At 34.7% G+C, this 13,713-nt stretch overlaps 1 protein-coding gene across 3 annotated transcripts; it reads left to right on the top strand.

Moving 5' to 3' along the window:
• Positions 1-600: 600 nt before the first annotated feature.
• On the top strand, positions 601-9,395 carry LOC128031163 (C-X-C chemokine receptor type 3). Of its 3 annotated transcripts, XM_052619405.1 has the most exons (4): positions 775-2,683; positions 2,952-3,045; positions 5,829-6,206; positions 7,652-9,395. In XM_052619405.1, the coding sequence occupies exons 3-4, from the start codon at positions 5,832-5,834 to the stop codon at positions 8,375-8,377; spliced, it is 1,101 nt and encodes a 366-aa protein (XP_052475365.1). In that variant the 5' UTR covers positions 775-2,683; positions 2,952-3,045; positions 5,829-5,831; the 3' UTR covers positions 8,378-9,395. The 3 variants fall into 3 exon arrangements, with proteins under 3 accessions (XP_052475366.1, XP_052475365.1, XP_052475364.1); XM_052619406.1 differs by lacking the exons at positions 775-2,683; positions 2,952-3,045 and adding an exon at positions 601-640; XM_052619404.1 differs by lacking the exons at positions 775-2,683; positions 2,952-3,045 and adding an exon at positions 3,374-4,485.
• The last annotated feature ends 4,318 nt before the right edge of the window (positions 9,396-13,713 follow it).

Here is a 13,713-nt window from a genome sequence, read left to right as displayed (position 1 = left end):
TTTCGGATCAGGTTTATATCTTATTTTGTGTTCCACAGATCAAATAATGATAATAATAATGCATAAGTAGAGAGAGAGAAAGAGAGAGAGAGAAAGAGAGAGAGAGAGAGAGAGACTGACATAAGAGTGGGCAAATTAAGTCAAAATTGTCATTTTTGGATGAACTTTACTGTTAAAAACGTCCTCCAAGGGGAACAACACATACTTCAGTTTAGTTCCTGAAGCTGATGAGCTGATGAGCTGATGACCTAAATCAGTGTTTGATTAATAAATTTGAATCCAAGAACGTGGTTGGAAATCACTGGTTTAACCACAATAATCTTTGTTTTTGACTAGTCCAGTGGTCTTCTTAAAACTTGTAAATTGCAAATACAGAACTACATTTAGGCTACAGTTTCTCAGCATCTTTCAAGTTTTTTTTCTAGACAATAGCATTTCCCTGAGCATAAATGAAAATTTTAAAATTGAATTATGAATGAATGAATACTGACCGTTATCATATTTCCTCTTTGAAACCCTGCTGCTATCTCCTCCTCCCCTGTGTGTCTTCTACATATCTGCCTTCTATGACCTTTAGGTTTATTTATGGGTAACCTATAAATGGGCTAGTCATTTCACCAGCACTCAGCGATTTTCTGTGGTAAGCGATGTCCTGTCGAACATCATTTATTCTTACTTTTGCAATTACATATCTTGATTTGATGTTTTTTATTTATTTATTTTGTGTTTAATTACATTTTGTTAATGTTTAATTTATATTGTAGACAAAAATGTGAAATGAAATAATTTGTCTCATATTTTAAAAATAATATTACAATCTTTTTTAACTTTTAAAATAGTCTGATAAAAGTTAAAATAGACTATATTTGTAGCGCTGTTCTTTTGCTTTTGACTACCCTAATGAAAAGAAAAAAAGATAAATAAGTTTAAGTTACTTCTGTTTCTGAATAAAGCAGGAACTGATGTCATCAAATAATGTTTGTTTTAATATTATGCTCTGAAGTTATCCATGAGGAATAAAATATAGCAGATGTAAATCATTTTTAGCTCTGAAAAACGCAGTGTCAGTCATCTGAAGGCACGTTGTATATGCTTCCTGTATTCATAGTTTTCATGTGACTACACATCCTTAATATGGCTTAAAGGGGTCATATGATACGATTTCAAGTTTTCTTTCTCTTTAGAGTGTTACAACCTGTTTGTGAATAGATAAGATCACTAAAGTTGCAAAGACTAAAGTCTCAAACCCAAAGAGGTATTCTTTATAAAAGTTTAGACTCGCCCAAGCCCTCCTTAAAGGGGGGGTGAAATGCTCGTTTTCACTCAATATCCTATTAATCTTGAGTACCTATAGAGTAGTACTGCATCCTTCATAACTCCAAAAAGTTTTTAGTTTTGTCATATTTATAAGAGAAAGATATTCTGTACTGTTTTTTCCCGGAAAAACCCGACCGACTGGAGGCATGACGTGTTGGCGGAGCTAAAGAATCACGAGCGCCAGTAGGCTTTTGCGTTGAGAGCTGGAAGCTGTGACTTTACCGTGAGGAAAAAAACATCATCCAAAACAAACCATGGCTACCAGTCAGATTCAGCGTATATTTATGATCCAGAATCAGATCCAGAGGCTGAAATTTAACAAGAGCAGCAGCAGCAACGACTACAGCAGGACGTCTCTATGTATTGAAACTGTATATGTTTGCTTAGCGGTTTTGGAAAATGGCTAAGTTCCACTTTATGTCGTCTTTTTTTTTTTTTTTTTAAGGTGTACATGTGGAAAGTGCAGTTTGATGACAACATCGCATGTTGTTTACTTGATGTGCTTACGCGCCGATAGCTAAGTTAACAACACAGAGATATTTGAAGCAGTTTTACTCACCGCCTGCGGTTCCAACACACGATCGTGACCCTTTTTCGTTGGGACTGCATTATCCTTAAGAAATAAACGATGTGCAAATCCGGCGTCAAACTGGGCCTTGTTTGTAAAACAAGCATCTTCGAAATGTAGGGAACAAACAAAAACACTTCTTTTGTGACTTTTCGCTCTCGCTCTGATCAGTTAATGTCTCTGCTCTGCTCTACAGGAGCGCGCGCTCTTCCGGGAGAAGTGCTCTCAGGACCCATATAAGGAAATTCCGCTCCATCTAACGTCACACAGAGCCATACTCGAAAAAAACTTTCCGAAACTTGTGACAAACCGGAAGGAAAATTTTTGGAATAAAAATACTCCTTCAAACGTAATTTTTGAAACTTTGTCCATGTTTAGCATGGGAATCCAACTCTTTAACAGAGTAAAAAACTCAGTATGCATGAAATAGCATTTCACCCCCCCCTTTAAAATGCTTCGTTTAAACAAATCCCCACATGTCTACATCATGATGTGGGAAGATTTACATAATGTCACCCAAATGTTCATGCAAAGAAAGTAACTTTGTAACTTTGATACTTGACGTAGTATTGTTGCTGCCGCCATGTTGTTGAGATGCTGTGTGTTTCGATGTGAAAGTGAAAATACTTTGTTTGGCCTTCCAAAAAAGGACACAACTAGAAATCAGTGGTTAAGTTGTATCTACAACACTGTTTCATAACAGTTTAACCCAAATTTTTGAGTGTGTGCAGTGCTTTTTATGGAGGACTGTTTTCTGGGAGAGTAGACTAAAGTGCCCCCTGTTCTGACTCACAGTCTGTAAGTATGTTTACATATTTAAAGAATTTGCCACTGATGATTCAAACACAAATTCTGAGCAGTGTAGAGTAGTGCTTGATGTTTGCCATTTCTAAGATCATGAATGCAGACATGGTTTTATGTTTACACGTTGTGAAGCAGTGCAAAACACAGTATAAGTCATTATAATCCATAATTATGTTCCCACTGGATGCAACAACTGCCTCTTTTGTAATGGGTTTTATTGTTTTTGTCTTGTCACGTCTTTCTTTTTTCTTGTTTCCGTCAGACGCTTGAGGCATTCGGCCAATCACAACGCACTTGATAGCTGCCCAATCTTTTCAGACTGATGAGCTCTGTAAAAAACTACACATTTCAGAAAGGTACGGCATAGAGGAGAAACAATAATGTACAGTATGTGTTTTTTTGAACCTTAAACCACATAAACACTTTGCATTACATCAAATATAGTACACAAAATAATGTTCTTTTTAGCAACATCATATGGCCCCGTTAATGCATCAAGACAAGATTTTGCTGCAGTTCAATGAATGTTTGCAATCTATGTCTCCATTCCGGTCACATGACTGAATACTTTGAATTGACAGCATACACAAATTGCATACACAAAGAAGATGTTTAAGCAACAACAGCATCTGTTTCTTTTTTTTTATTTTTTTTTATTATGACATAGAGTAATGTTTAAAATGTATTACAAGTAGGTTGCCAGTAAAACAGGTTTGCAAGTAAAACAGAAATAGAAATGTGGCACCTCCAAACCTCAGGTAGCAGAATATGATGGTCTGTAGTGCCCATATAAGAATGGCGTATTTGTCAAGATTGTATCTAAACTGAGTAACTGATGTGCTGGTCCATCTTTAGCTTAAACCACTCTCTAAATTTGCTCATTATCTCCCAGTTCCCTTTTCCATTGCTTAAAAAGAATTTGACCAGATTTCTCTTCTCTATTCTCCTTCAAACTTTTTCATAGCTTTAACCTTTAAAAGTGACAGATTCAACCTGACACAATAACAAAATCTCTGCAAGTAAGGTAGATAACCCAAATCAGTCAACAAAAGGTACAACAAAAAGTACACATGAGTATTCGTGAGCAGTGAGGTGTGCAAGTGTGAATAATGAGAAGACTAGAACAGGACGTGGTGCAAAGGTGTGAAAAAAAACATCCCGCTGTATGAGCATCAGTGACATAAGGATGAAACAAGAAAAAGAAGTTACTTTGCAGTTTGCAACTGTTACTTTTACAAATCAGAAGTGAAGAATTTCATAATCATACTTACAAATAGTAAAAATATACATGAAATGCTTTGTAATACAAAATCAGATACAGGCTATAAATAACAAAGCTGACTGGATTTTAAGTTTTATTTTTTTTTATTTTTGAGTGAAATGCTAAAAAAATAAACATTTCAAATACACAATTCTAGAATATCAGTTAGCATAGTTACAATTCCTCTATATATCTATATTTGTCTAGTGTTTTTGCTATACAAGAGGATCCATAAAATTGATGAACAATTAATAAACAATGCCTTTTTTTCAGACAGTAACATGTATCATATATCTGCATTTCCCAGAGCACAACCTTTCATTGAGAAAGCAAAAATAACATCTGATAAAGAATTGTGAATGACTGAAAACAGATCTTTATCTTATTTCCTATTTTTAACCCTGGTGCTCCCTGTCACTGTCTCCTCCTCCTCTGTCTGTCATCTGCATGCTGTGACCTTTTATTATATAGCAACTCTCTATGTGCCAATCATTTCAGCAACTCAAAACTACTGAGAGATACCACACTTAGAGAGGTATGTTTTCTTCCTTTTAAACCTTTTTCGTTTTCCAACTATTTATCATACATCTCCATCCGTCATATATCCATACATCCACTTCACGTTGAAACAAATGATCAAATGAATGTTTTATGTTTGTAATAATAATTTTACATTTAAAGATTGCCAGCATTGTATAGTGCACTTTGCTTCACAGATATAGTAATATGCAATATGAAAGAGTTTTAAATGTTCTTCAGTTACAATTTTGATGAATTACGAATATATGACTTCATTTAAGTTAGATGTTAAATGAAGTCACGTTTATTTCCAGCACAAACAGACTTTACTGAAGGGAAATACCAGGGGATGACAAATATCACCTCCTCAGACCTAGGGTTTCAATCACTGACATTCAGAGCTTTATTGTAAAACTTATGGTTTCCCATAAAGCACAGGGTTCATGAAACTAGAGGTACTACACTATCCAAAACTAACCACAAGCTCATTTTCAAAGAAATGTTACTTTTACCAGAAATGACCACTCAGGAGGCAATAGACCGCTTCCTCAGCAGCAAACGTGGACGTCACGGATTTAAGAGATTTAACTTGGTCTCATCAGTGATGAGAAACTGAAGTTCGGTGAATGATAAGCATCAGTGATGAATGTAGTTTGTGGCCACTTTGTGGTTTTACCTGTTCTCTTATCTGCACAATTGGGTAATTCACTGAAATATGAAAACAAATTTTTGTGTGCCAAAGCGTCTGTAACTGAACTTCTTAAATCCTGGATTTTGCTCCAGAATAGAAAGGAACATACTCCTAACCAGGAATATGTATCCTAATACATGCAGCAATATACATCCTTGAGTCAACATTCAGACCTGCGAAAAAAAGAAGAAAAAAATCCTTCAGTGGAACACAAAAGAGTTTTTTATTGATTGATTATCTGTACAATAAAGGTAAAAGGGATCCAAAACACTGGATTTTATGACTTTTAAAAGCTATTATTTTTATGGACAACCAATCAATCAATCTTAATGCTGTCTGTCATGTTTTTTATATTCAAGTAAGTCTTAGAGGTTTGGACCGCACATGAGGGTGAATAAATGATGGGATTTACATTTTTTTGGTGATTGATATGACCCCTTTTGGTCAAAACACGTTACTTCAGCAAAAGATAAACTTACATCTTTTACATATTTGTAAGATTATTAATTAGAGTTAAAAATTACATTGAAACTTTACCTTCAGACTTTAAACTGTGCATTCACAAGACATAATGGTTTATGTAAAGAAAACTATGCTGACAGTAGAATGGATGATAGGAATAGATACTAATTCAGTATGTTTTGAATTGTTTGTTTGTTTTTCTTCAGAAAATGAATGAAGCCCAAAAGATTACATTGAACAATGAGGAGCTTTTCGATGACTATAATTACAGCTACAACAATTACAGCTACAACTCGAATGGTGAAGGAGCTGTGTGTGGTCAGGAGTCTAGCATGTACTTTGATTCCATTTTTATTCCAGTCCTTTACTCTCTGGCTCTAGTAGTAGGGCTGGTGGGAAATGGACTGGTTCTGGCGGTACTGTGGAAAAAGAGAAAGAGCTTGAATGTTACTGACATCTTCATCCTCCATCTGAGTTTAGCAGACCTTCTGCTGCTGCTAACATTGCCCTTCTGGGCTGTAGAGGCAGTTCAGGGGTGGATCTTTGGCACAGTGCTCTGCAAGCTGACTGGAGCTCTGTTCAAGGTGGGAAATACTATATGTCTATAGGGTCAAGAATTATTGGTGGCAGTTTTCATGGCCATGTGTTGATTTCATGAAATTATTTGGTCATCTGCTTTTCCAATTTATTGTTTATGCATATCTTCAATAATTGAATTGTATGAATTTCTATAGAATAGACATTCAGTTGGAAGTAAAGATATATTCCTCAACCTATAGCTGTTCAAATAATTCTCAGTTTAGGGTTTACAGTGTTCCATTTTCATAGTAACAAAGTTGTCAAATTAGACATAACTTTATACAGAAAAGGTTAACAAGTGATTTTTTTCACACTAAAATACATAGTGTTTACAAGAAAGAATTTCTTGTGGCTACACTATTTAAACATTATTAAAACATTATTAAACACTATTTGAAACCATTCACTTCCATTGTTCCTCAGTGTAATCCAGATTTTTTTTTTAAGAGGAGGAAAATATTGTTTTGTGTTAAAGGATTAGTTCACTTCCAGAATAAAACACAAAAAAAATCACTCACCCCCATGTCTTCTATATGTGCATGTCTTTCTTTCTTCAGTCACAAAGAAATAAATGTTTTTGAGGAAAACATTCCAGGATTTTTCTCCATATGGACTTCAATGGAACCCAATGGGATGAAGGTCCAAATTTAAATGCATCTCTAAAGGGCTCTATACTATCCCAGCCAAGGAACAGGGGTCTTGTTTAGTGACATGATCAGCCACTTTCTTAAAAAATTTAAATAAAATAAAATATTATATACTATTTAACCACAAATGCTCGTCTTGCACTAGCTCAACTTCACTCAATGAGCAGTCACACTGGAAAGGTCACACGTGACGTAGTTGGAAGTACTGCAGTGTTTACAAAGCGAATATGCAAAGAAGTCAAATGCCCTTTACAAAAAAGGTAAAAAAAAAAATCTTGTCGGACAATTTTGAAGTTGGAGGACAAAATGACATTTTCATCCTACCCACCCTTTTTAAACTTGATACACAGACGAAGAGCTAACTGAGAATTACCTTTCCAACGTGATTACGTAAAGCGTGAATTTGTGGATGCACATCGTGAAGCTAGTGCAAGACCTGCATTTGTGGTTAAAAGTATACAAATTTTTCTTTCTTTTTAGAAAATATCCAATTGTTTTGCTTGATAAGACCCTTATTCCTCAAATTGGATCAAGTAGAGCCCTTTGAAGCTGCACTGAAACTACAATTTGGACCTTCAAGCCATTACATGTAGATAAATCCTGGAATGTTTTAACCTTAATTTCTCTGCAACTGAAGACAGAAAGACATGAACATCTTGGATGACATGGTAGTGAGTAAATTATTCTGGAACTAATCCTTTAAACACAAATGCTTTTGACTGAAATCAGCTTGTAACTGGAATATTGCTTTAAGAATCAACTTTGGGTTTACAATATTTCATTTTTACTACTTTCTCCATCAGATCAATTTCTACTGTGGTATTTTCATGCTTTCCTGCATCAGTCTTGACCGCTACCTGTCCATCGTCCATGCAATGCAGATGTATTCTCGTAAAAAGCCAGTGGCGACTCACTGTTGCTGCCTGATGGTCTGGTTCTTCTGCCTTCTGCTCTCCATTCCTGACTGGATATTCCTTGTTGCCACTGAGGACTCCAGACGTCAAGATAAAACAGAATGTGTTCCGTTTTTCCCCTCTGATTCTTGGCATCTGGCCACTCGTCTGCTCTACCATATTCTGGGTTTCATTCTTCCAGCACTAATGATCCTGTTCTGTTATTATCACATCCTGCAGCGGCTGCAGCATGGCTCCCAGTGCAAGCAGAAGAAGAGAGCCATCCGTGTCATTGTAACCCTGGTACTGGCCTTCTTCATCAGCTGGACGCCATACAACATCACTCTCATTGTTGACACCATACAAACCAATAAGACCATCAGTCTCAATACACAAATATCCTGTGAAAGTGCCACAGCGTTAGATGTAGCTCTCACAGCTACAGCCACATTGGGCTACTTACACTGCTGTGTCAATCCAGTGCTTTATGCTTTCGTGGGGGTGAAATTTCGCCAACACCTCCTAGACATACTGAAACCGCTGGGCTTCACGCTGATGGGACCAGCGGTTCCGGTGTCACGGAAGAGTTCTTTATGGACAGAGTCAGTGGACACCTCACACACATCTGCTTTCTGATATATCATATGCCATCAAACTCATATGGGTATATCTTATGGGTATATATGCATATTTTTAGCATGCAAACTTTAGCATCTTTACACAAGCATTGCCATTGACACCAAGTACGATAACTATAACAATAACTATTCTTAGTCTTTATAATCATTATAAATGAATGAGAAAATGGAAGTCCACACCTATAACAATAACATTATATAGAGGATCAATTTAGTTGGAATGACTGGAAGGCTTTTCCAAATGATGAACGTGAAAAAAACATTAACAACCATTCAGAATTCAAGGAACTTTAAAGAGCTCAATCTGCAGATGACAAAGTTTGGTGTACGTTTATGATAAACAAAGTTTATCATATGTTGGTGTGGACACTAATATTTATCTTTAAAATTATATTTATAGTTATCGTTCTTGGGGTGAACAGGTCTTAAGTCTGAAAGTGCTTTTTAGCTTTGCAGGCTGCATGATAAACATGAATATATTCATGAATATATAAACATGAGCAGTCTTTTACTTTCAGGATATTTCTCTATGCACGTGGCAGCTATCATTACAGCTCATATAAAACATATAAGACATAAAAAAGTTTCTATTTTAGTCAAAAAAAAAAAAGTGTTTTACTAATTTACTTTTATTAGTGTTATTGTGTGTAATGTGTAAAGTGTTCCTGATTTTTTATGTTAATTGTCTTGTTTTATTTTTGTTTTTTGTTGCTTCTTCTACAATGTTTTTATCTTGATTTGGTGTAAATACATTTTCAAAACTGAAAAAGAAACTGAGTAAATGTGTATTTTGGTCCTTTTTGTCTTCTTATAAGCTCCTATATTTTGATGTATAGCTTAGTTGAACCTCCCAGTCCTCCCTCCCATTTATTTTTATCTTTTTTTTTTTTTTTTTTTGCTAGCCTAAAACCTGTAGCTACAATGTGAAAATTCCTCTTTAATGCTGTAAACTGGAATATAATAAAATAAAAGAGAAGGAACAAAGAAATGCCAAGAATCAATAAATTGTATGAATTCATTTTTAACTCGTGGCCATCATTTTTAGGCCAAGGCATTGACTCATTCAAGTCCTGTATGTAGGCAGGTCTGTAGGGGTATACAAGGCCCTGGTTAAAATCACTTTGGGCCCTCAAACACCCGAGGTACTCTAATCATAACCAAATTTTAAAAGCTATAGGAGTCCTGATTGTATGTTGTGAGGTATAACTGCCTTGGATCAAACTGCTTGAAAGAGGCCAGTATATCCTATCCGTAGTTTCTCAACACTGTAAAAAGTTATCATAATTTTAACAGTACAAGACTAAAACTTCTACAATAAAGACCTGTTAATTGGTTATAAGCAAGTATGTACTATAACCTGTGAATAACTGTAATTACATATACATATCATATCAGTAAAATACTGTAATTTTGTCAGTGAAAAAAAAAATATTATTTTGAAAAACTGTAAATTGACAATCCCAGAATTCCCTGCATGATACTTTTTAAATGACTAGGTTTCTTCTTAGCTTTTATTTTATTATTAGTTATGTTCACAAGGGCTTTTCTATCTGTTTTTGGTGCTTGTTCAGTGCTACAATTACAATGGTACAAAATAGATATTATTAATTCAGTTGGTTGGTATATTAACATTATATCAGTTAATTAAATAGTTTTTTTTTTTTTTGCAGTGGATGTTAGTAGTAGGTTAATCAAATCTATTGATGAAAAGAGCCCACTTTTGATTAGTGATGAGATCTGTGAATGAGGCCAAGAATGGCAAAAATTACATCACCATCAATGATCACTAGGGCTGTGCAAAAAAATCGAATGCGATTTTCATTCGCATCTCATCAGACGCTCCTGTAATTAGAAGTATATCTCCAGCATGTGCGTTCAGATCAGGGTTGCCAGGTTTTCACAACAAATCGATAAAACCGATAAAAATTGCTTCCCGGGGTTAAAATATACGTTTTGGCAGGGTTGCCTTGCCAAATATCACGTTATTGGTATTGGAGATTTGGCCTAGTTTTGAGAAGCAACTGAGCAGGATTTGTTGTGAAAACCTGGCAACCCTGATCTGAACACATGTGCTGGAGATGTACTTATAATTACAGGAGCGTCTTTAGTGATGAGATGCGCATGAAAATTGCATTTGACTTTTTGCACAGCCCTAATGATCACCTATGTTTTTGATTTTCTTTTCCACCAATATCATGTTTTTCTAAGCACACTGTTAAAAAGACCACAAAACAATGTAAAAAATACAGCTAACAAGTCAATCAATGCAAACACAAGTCACAATAATGGTGACTTCGAACCATACTATTCTTTTTAATAAAAAAAAGTAACATCGAAACCTAGTAATTGTCAACAAAAATTTTCCATGTATAATATAAATACTTTTAATCTGGTTTGTACTAGGTGAAGATTGAAATGCTATTTTTATTGTTTGATTCTCCTCTCCTGAGATCTTGAGATATATATCATCTTCTTTTATCTTCTGTTGATTTCATTAAGGCTGTGGTTGTATTTAGTTGTTTTGTTGCTCTTTTTCTGTGCTTGCAGTTCCCCTTTTCTTCAGTGATTCTGCTCACTATCATCAGCTCTCTTCAATACTGCTCAATCAAGCTGACTCATCCGGGCCCCACATGGGTGTCTCAGAAGAGGAACTGGTGGTGGGTGAGACACCTCATTATTTTGTGTGCTTGTTAACAATAACATGGTCAAAACCTTTCCACAGGAACTTCAAATATTACCATCAAGGACAAATTAAAGTAATTGAAGAGGATTACAGGTTTTAAAATGTGCTTTGGTCTTTAAATGTTAAATGTATATTTATAATATACATGTATTTTTTTTTCCAGCAAAATCAGACGGACTTTATTTCTACTGCAGTAAGGTTGCAGAATACCTCAGCAAAAATGAAGGTCACAGGAGATTTAACTTTGTTTTATTAGTGATGAGAAACTGAATTGTATTATGACTGATAGGCATCAGTGATGAATGTGCATTGCAACCTGTGTGTTGTTTCATTTTCTCTTATCTTTTCAGTCAAGTGATTCATGTAATATGAAAACACCTAATTTCAATTTGATACCTGGTTAGGCATCCTTTAACAGCCAAAACAGCATAATTTGGTTTTGGAAATGACAAGTCCTGCACAGTGGCCAGAAGATTTTGGATTTCCTGACTCGTTCCTTCAAAACACCCCATATCGTCTCATTAATATTCAGATCTGGTTCATGTGCAGGCCACGGGAGATGTTCTGACTGAATATGAAACTGATGAAAATTTCAGGCCTTGCATTTATAGGTTTGAAACCTCCAACGCTATATTGGCCAGTGTTTCAGTTTCCCTTATCAGGGGTTTTTACCTCCAAAGAAGAACCTTCTCACAGTGCCTCCTCAAAACAATTGAATGAAAAAAAGAATCCACAGCACAAAAATAAAATATTCAAAAATTACGAAATGTGACATTTAGTGTATAAATAACTAATTTTTCTAGAGTAACACTGTCTAATCGCGACTTATATAAGCTCTTATTATATGATTTGTTATCATGCTTGACTCACACAAATACATTTAATGAAGACTAATTAAAAAAGTAAAGAGTAAGTAAAGTAAGCAAACAACACACCCACTTAGACATCAGGCCGGAAGTGGTGGGTGAGTTATTAAAACATAACACGGTAAGATACGTTTTGATGTTTCTCTCATTATGTGGTGAACTATTAATTCATATATCAGGTTAAACTGTTGAAAATGGGCTTTGTGATGAAGCCACTTTCTGTTTTAAATTGATTATTTTTAAGATATTAAATGCTTTCATCTATTACAGTCATTTTTTGTGGGTTTATTTTACGTTACTCTAGAGCATTTTAAGTTTGTTATAGACTTTGTCAAAGTTAAGATAATGGGTGTTATAAATTTTTCATGTCACCTTTTGTAGGGACATTCTACAAAATCACATTCAAAATGTGAAAGATTCCAGAGACACATTTCATTCCAAGCTTATACATGAAAAATGAAAAATGAACTCTTCTTGTCATGATTTATAATTCTAATATTAATAATAATAATTTCAATAGTTGATAATTATTTGCTGTTTATTATTTCTATTTTAATTACACATGTTTAAGGTTTAAATGATAATTTTAGATAGATTTTTCTTTTTTTTTGGGGATGTTTTTTTTTTTTTTGAGAACCACGTAGCACGTTTTAAATCTTATTTTAAATATAAGTCCTGGAGGAACATTGTTTTGTTTCACTGTGTATATGTTTGAAATGACAATAAAATATTATTTGATGACTGATGAGTATAAACATGAACTAAATATGATCTCATAAAAGCCTACAGTCAAATTTAATTCACTATGCTACATGATGATATTTATTTGCAAAACATTTAATAACAATGCATGTAGTGCTACAAATAAACAATCTATAATGTTACATTTATTAATTAACTACATTGATCTAAATAAATATTATTAAATAAGATGATATATTTTTAGTATTTCAGGTATTGTTATTAAAGGTTGTACATATAAATCTTATCAAAATCCATTTGAAAATAGCTCATATTAAATCTAACAAACGAAAATTATGGTGCAAAACTGTAGGTGGCACTAAACAGGCCAGATATACACGAAACCATAAAAGGTTCGCCTCACTTCCGGCCCATAAAGCAGTGGCCTGGATCATGTTTCCTGAAATGTGTGTGGCGCTACAAACACATTTCAGTTCACATTTAATTTCATTTGGTGCTACAGTTCTCATGAAAATGTCTAGGAGTTAGTGGTAATTGTGTTTTCCAGTTGACTTGGTGCTTCTGGGAATGCTGCCACCTCCCATTGAAACAGATGGTAGCATAATTCGAAAGCGAAAAGTGCTACCTATCAGATTTTGCTTCCAGAATGACAATAAGGTTTGAGGCTTTATTAACATGCTAACCTCCCCTAAACCCCTAAACCTACCCTTACAATAGGATAAATACAGTAATCTGATAGGTAGAATTATGTGTCAGAACACTAGCTTCTTTTAAGCGGTCCTAAGGGCATGTGCAGCCTTCAACTAACTGCTTATTTAGTTGTAAGTGTTTTCTTTTCTGCTTTTTACAACTGTCTGGCACCAATTTATTTTTTATTTAAAAAAAAAAAGAAGAAGAAGTAGAGGAAGAAGTGAGCATTTCGCAGTCACCTCCATTACAAGCTACTGAAAATAAGTTTTAAAACAGATCTGTGTACCTTACACCTATGTAAAGACTCACGGATTACTTCCAAAGACTTCCAGAGATGAGTGAATTGAAGTCATCTTAAAATAATAATAATAATAATAATAATAAGCACAAACA

This window comes from Carassius gibelio, chromosome A16 (assembly GCF_023724105.1).
Source record: "Carassius gibelio isolate Cgi1373 ecotype wild population from Czech Republic chromosome A16, carGib1.2-hapl.c, whole genome shotgun sequence".
Lineage (NCBI taxonomy): Eukaryota > Metazoa > Chordata > Actinopteri > Cypriniformes > Cyprinidae > Carassius > Carassius gibelio.
Note: the sequence above shows the minus strand (reverse complement) of the source record. Positions and strands in the feature narration are given on the sequence as shown.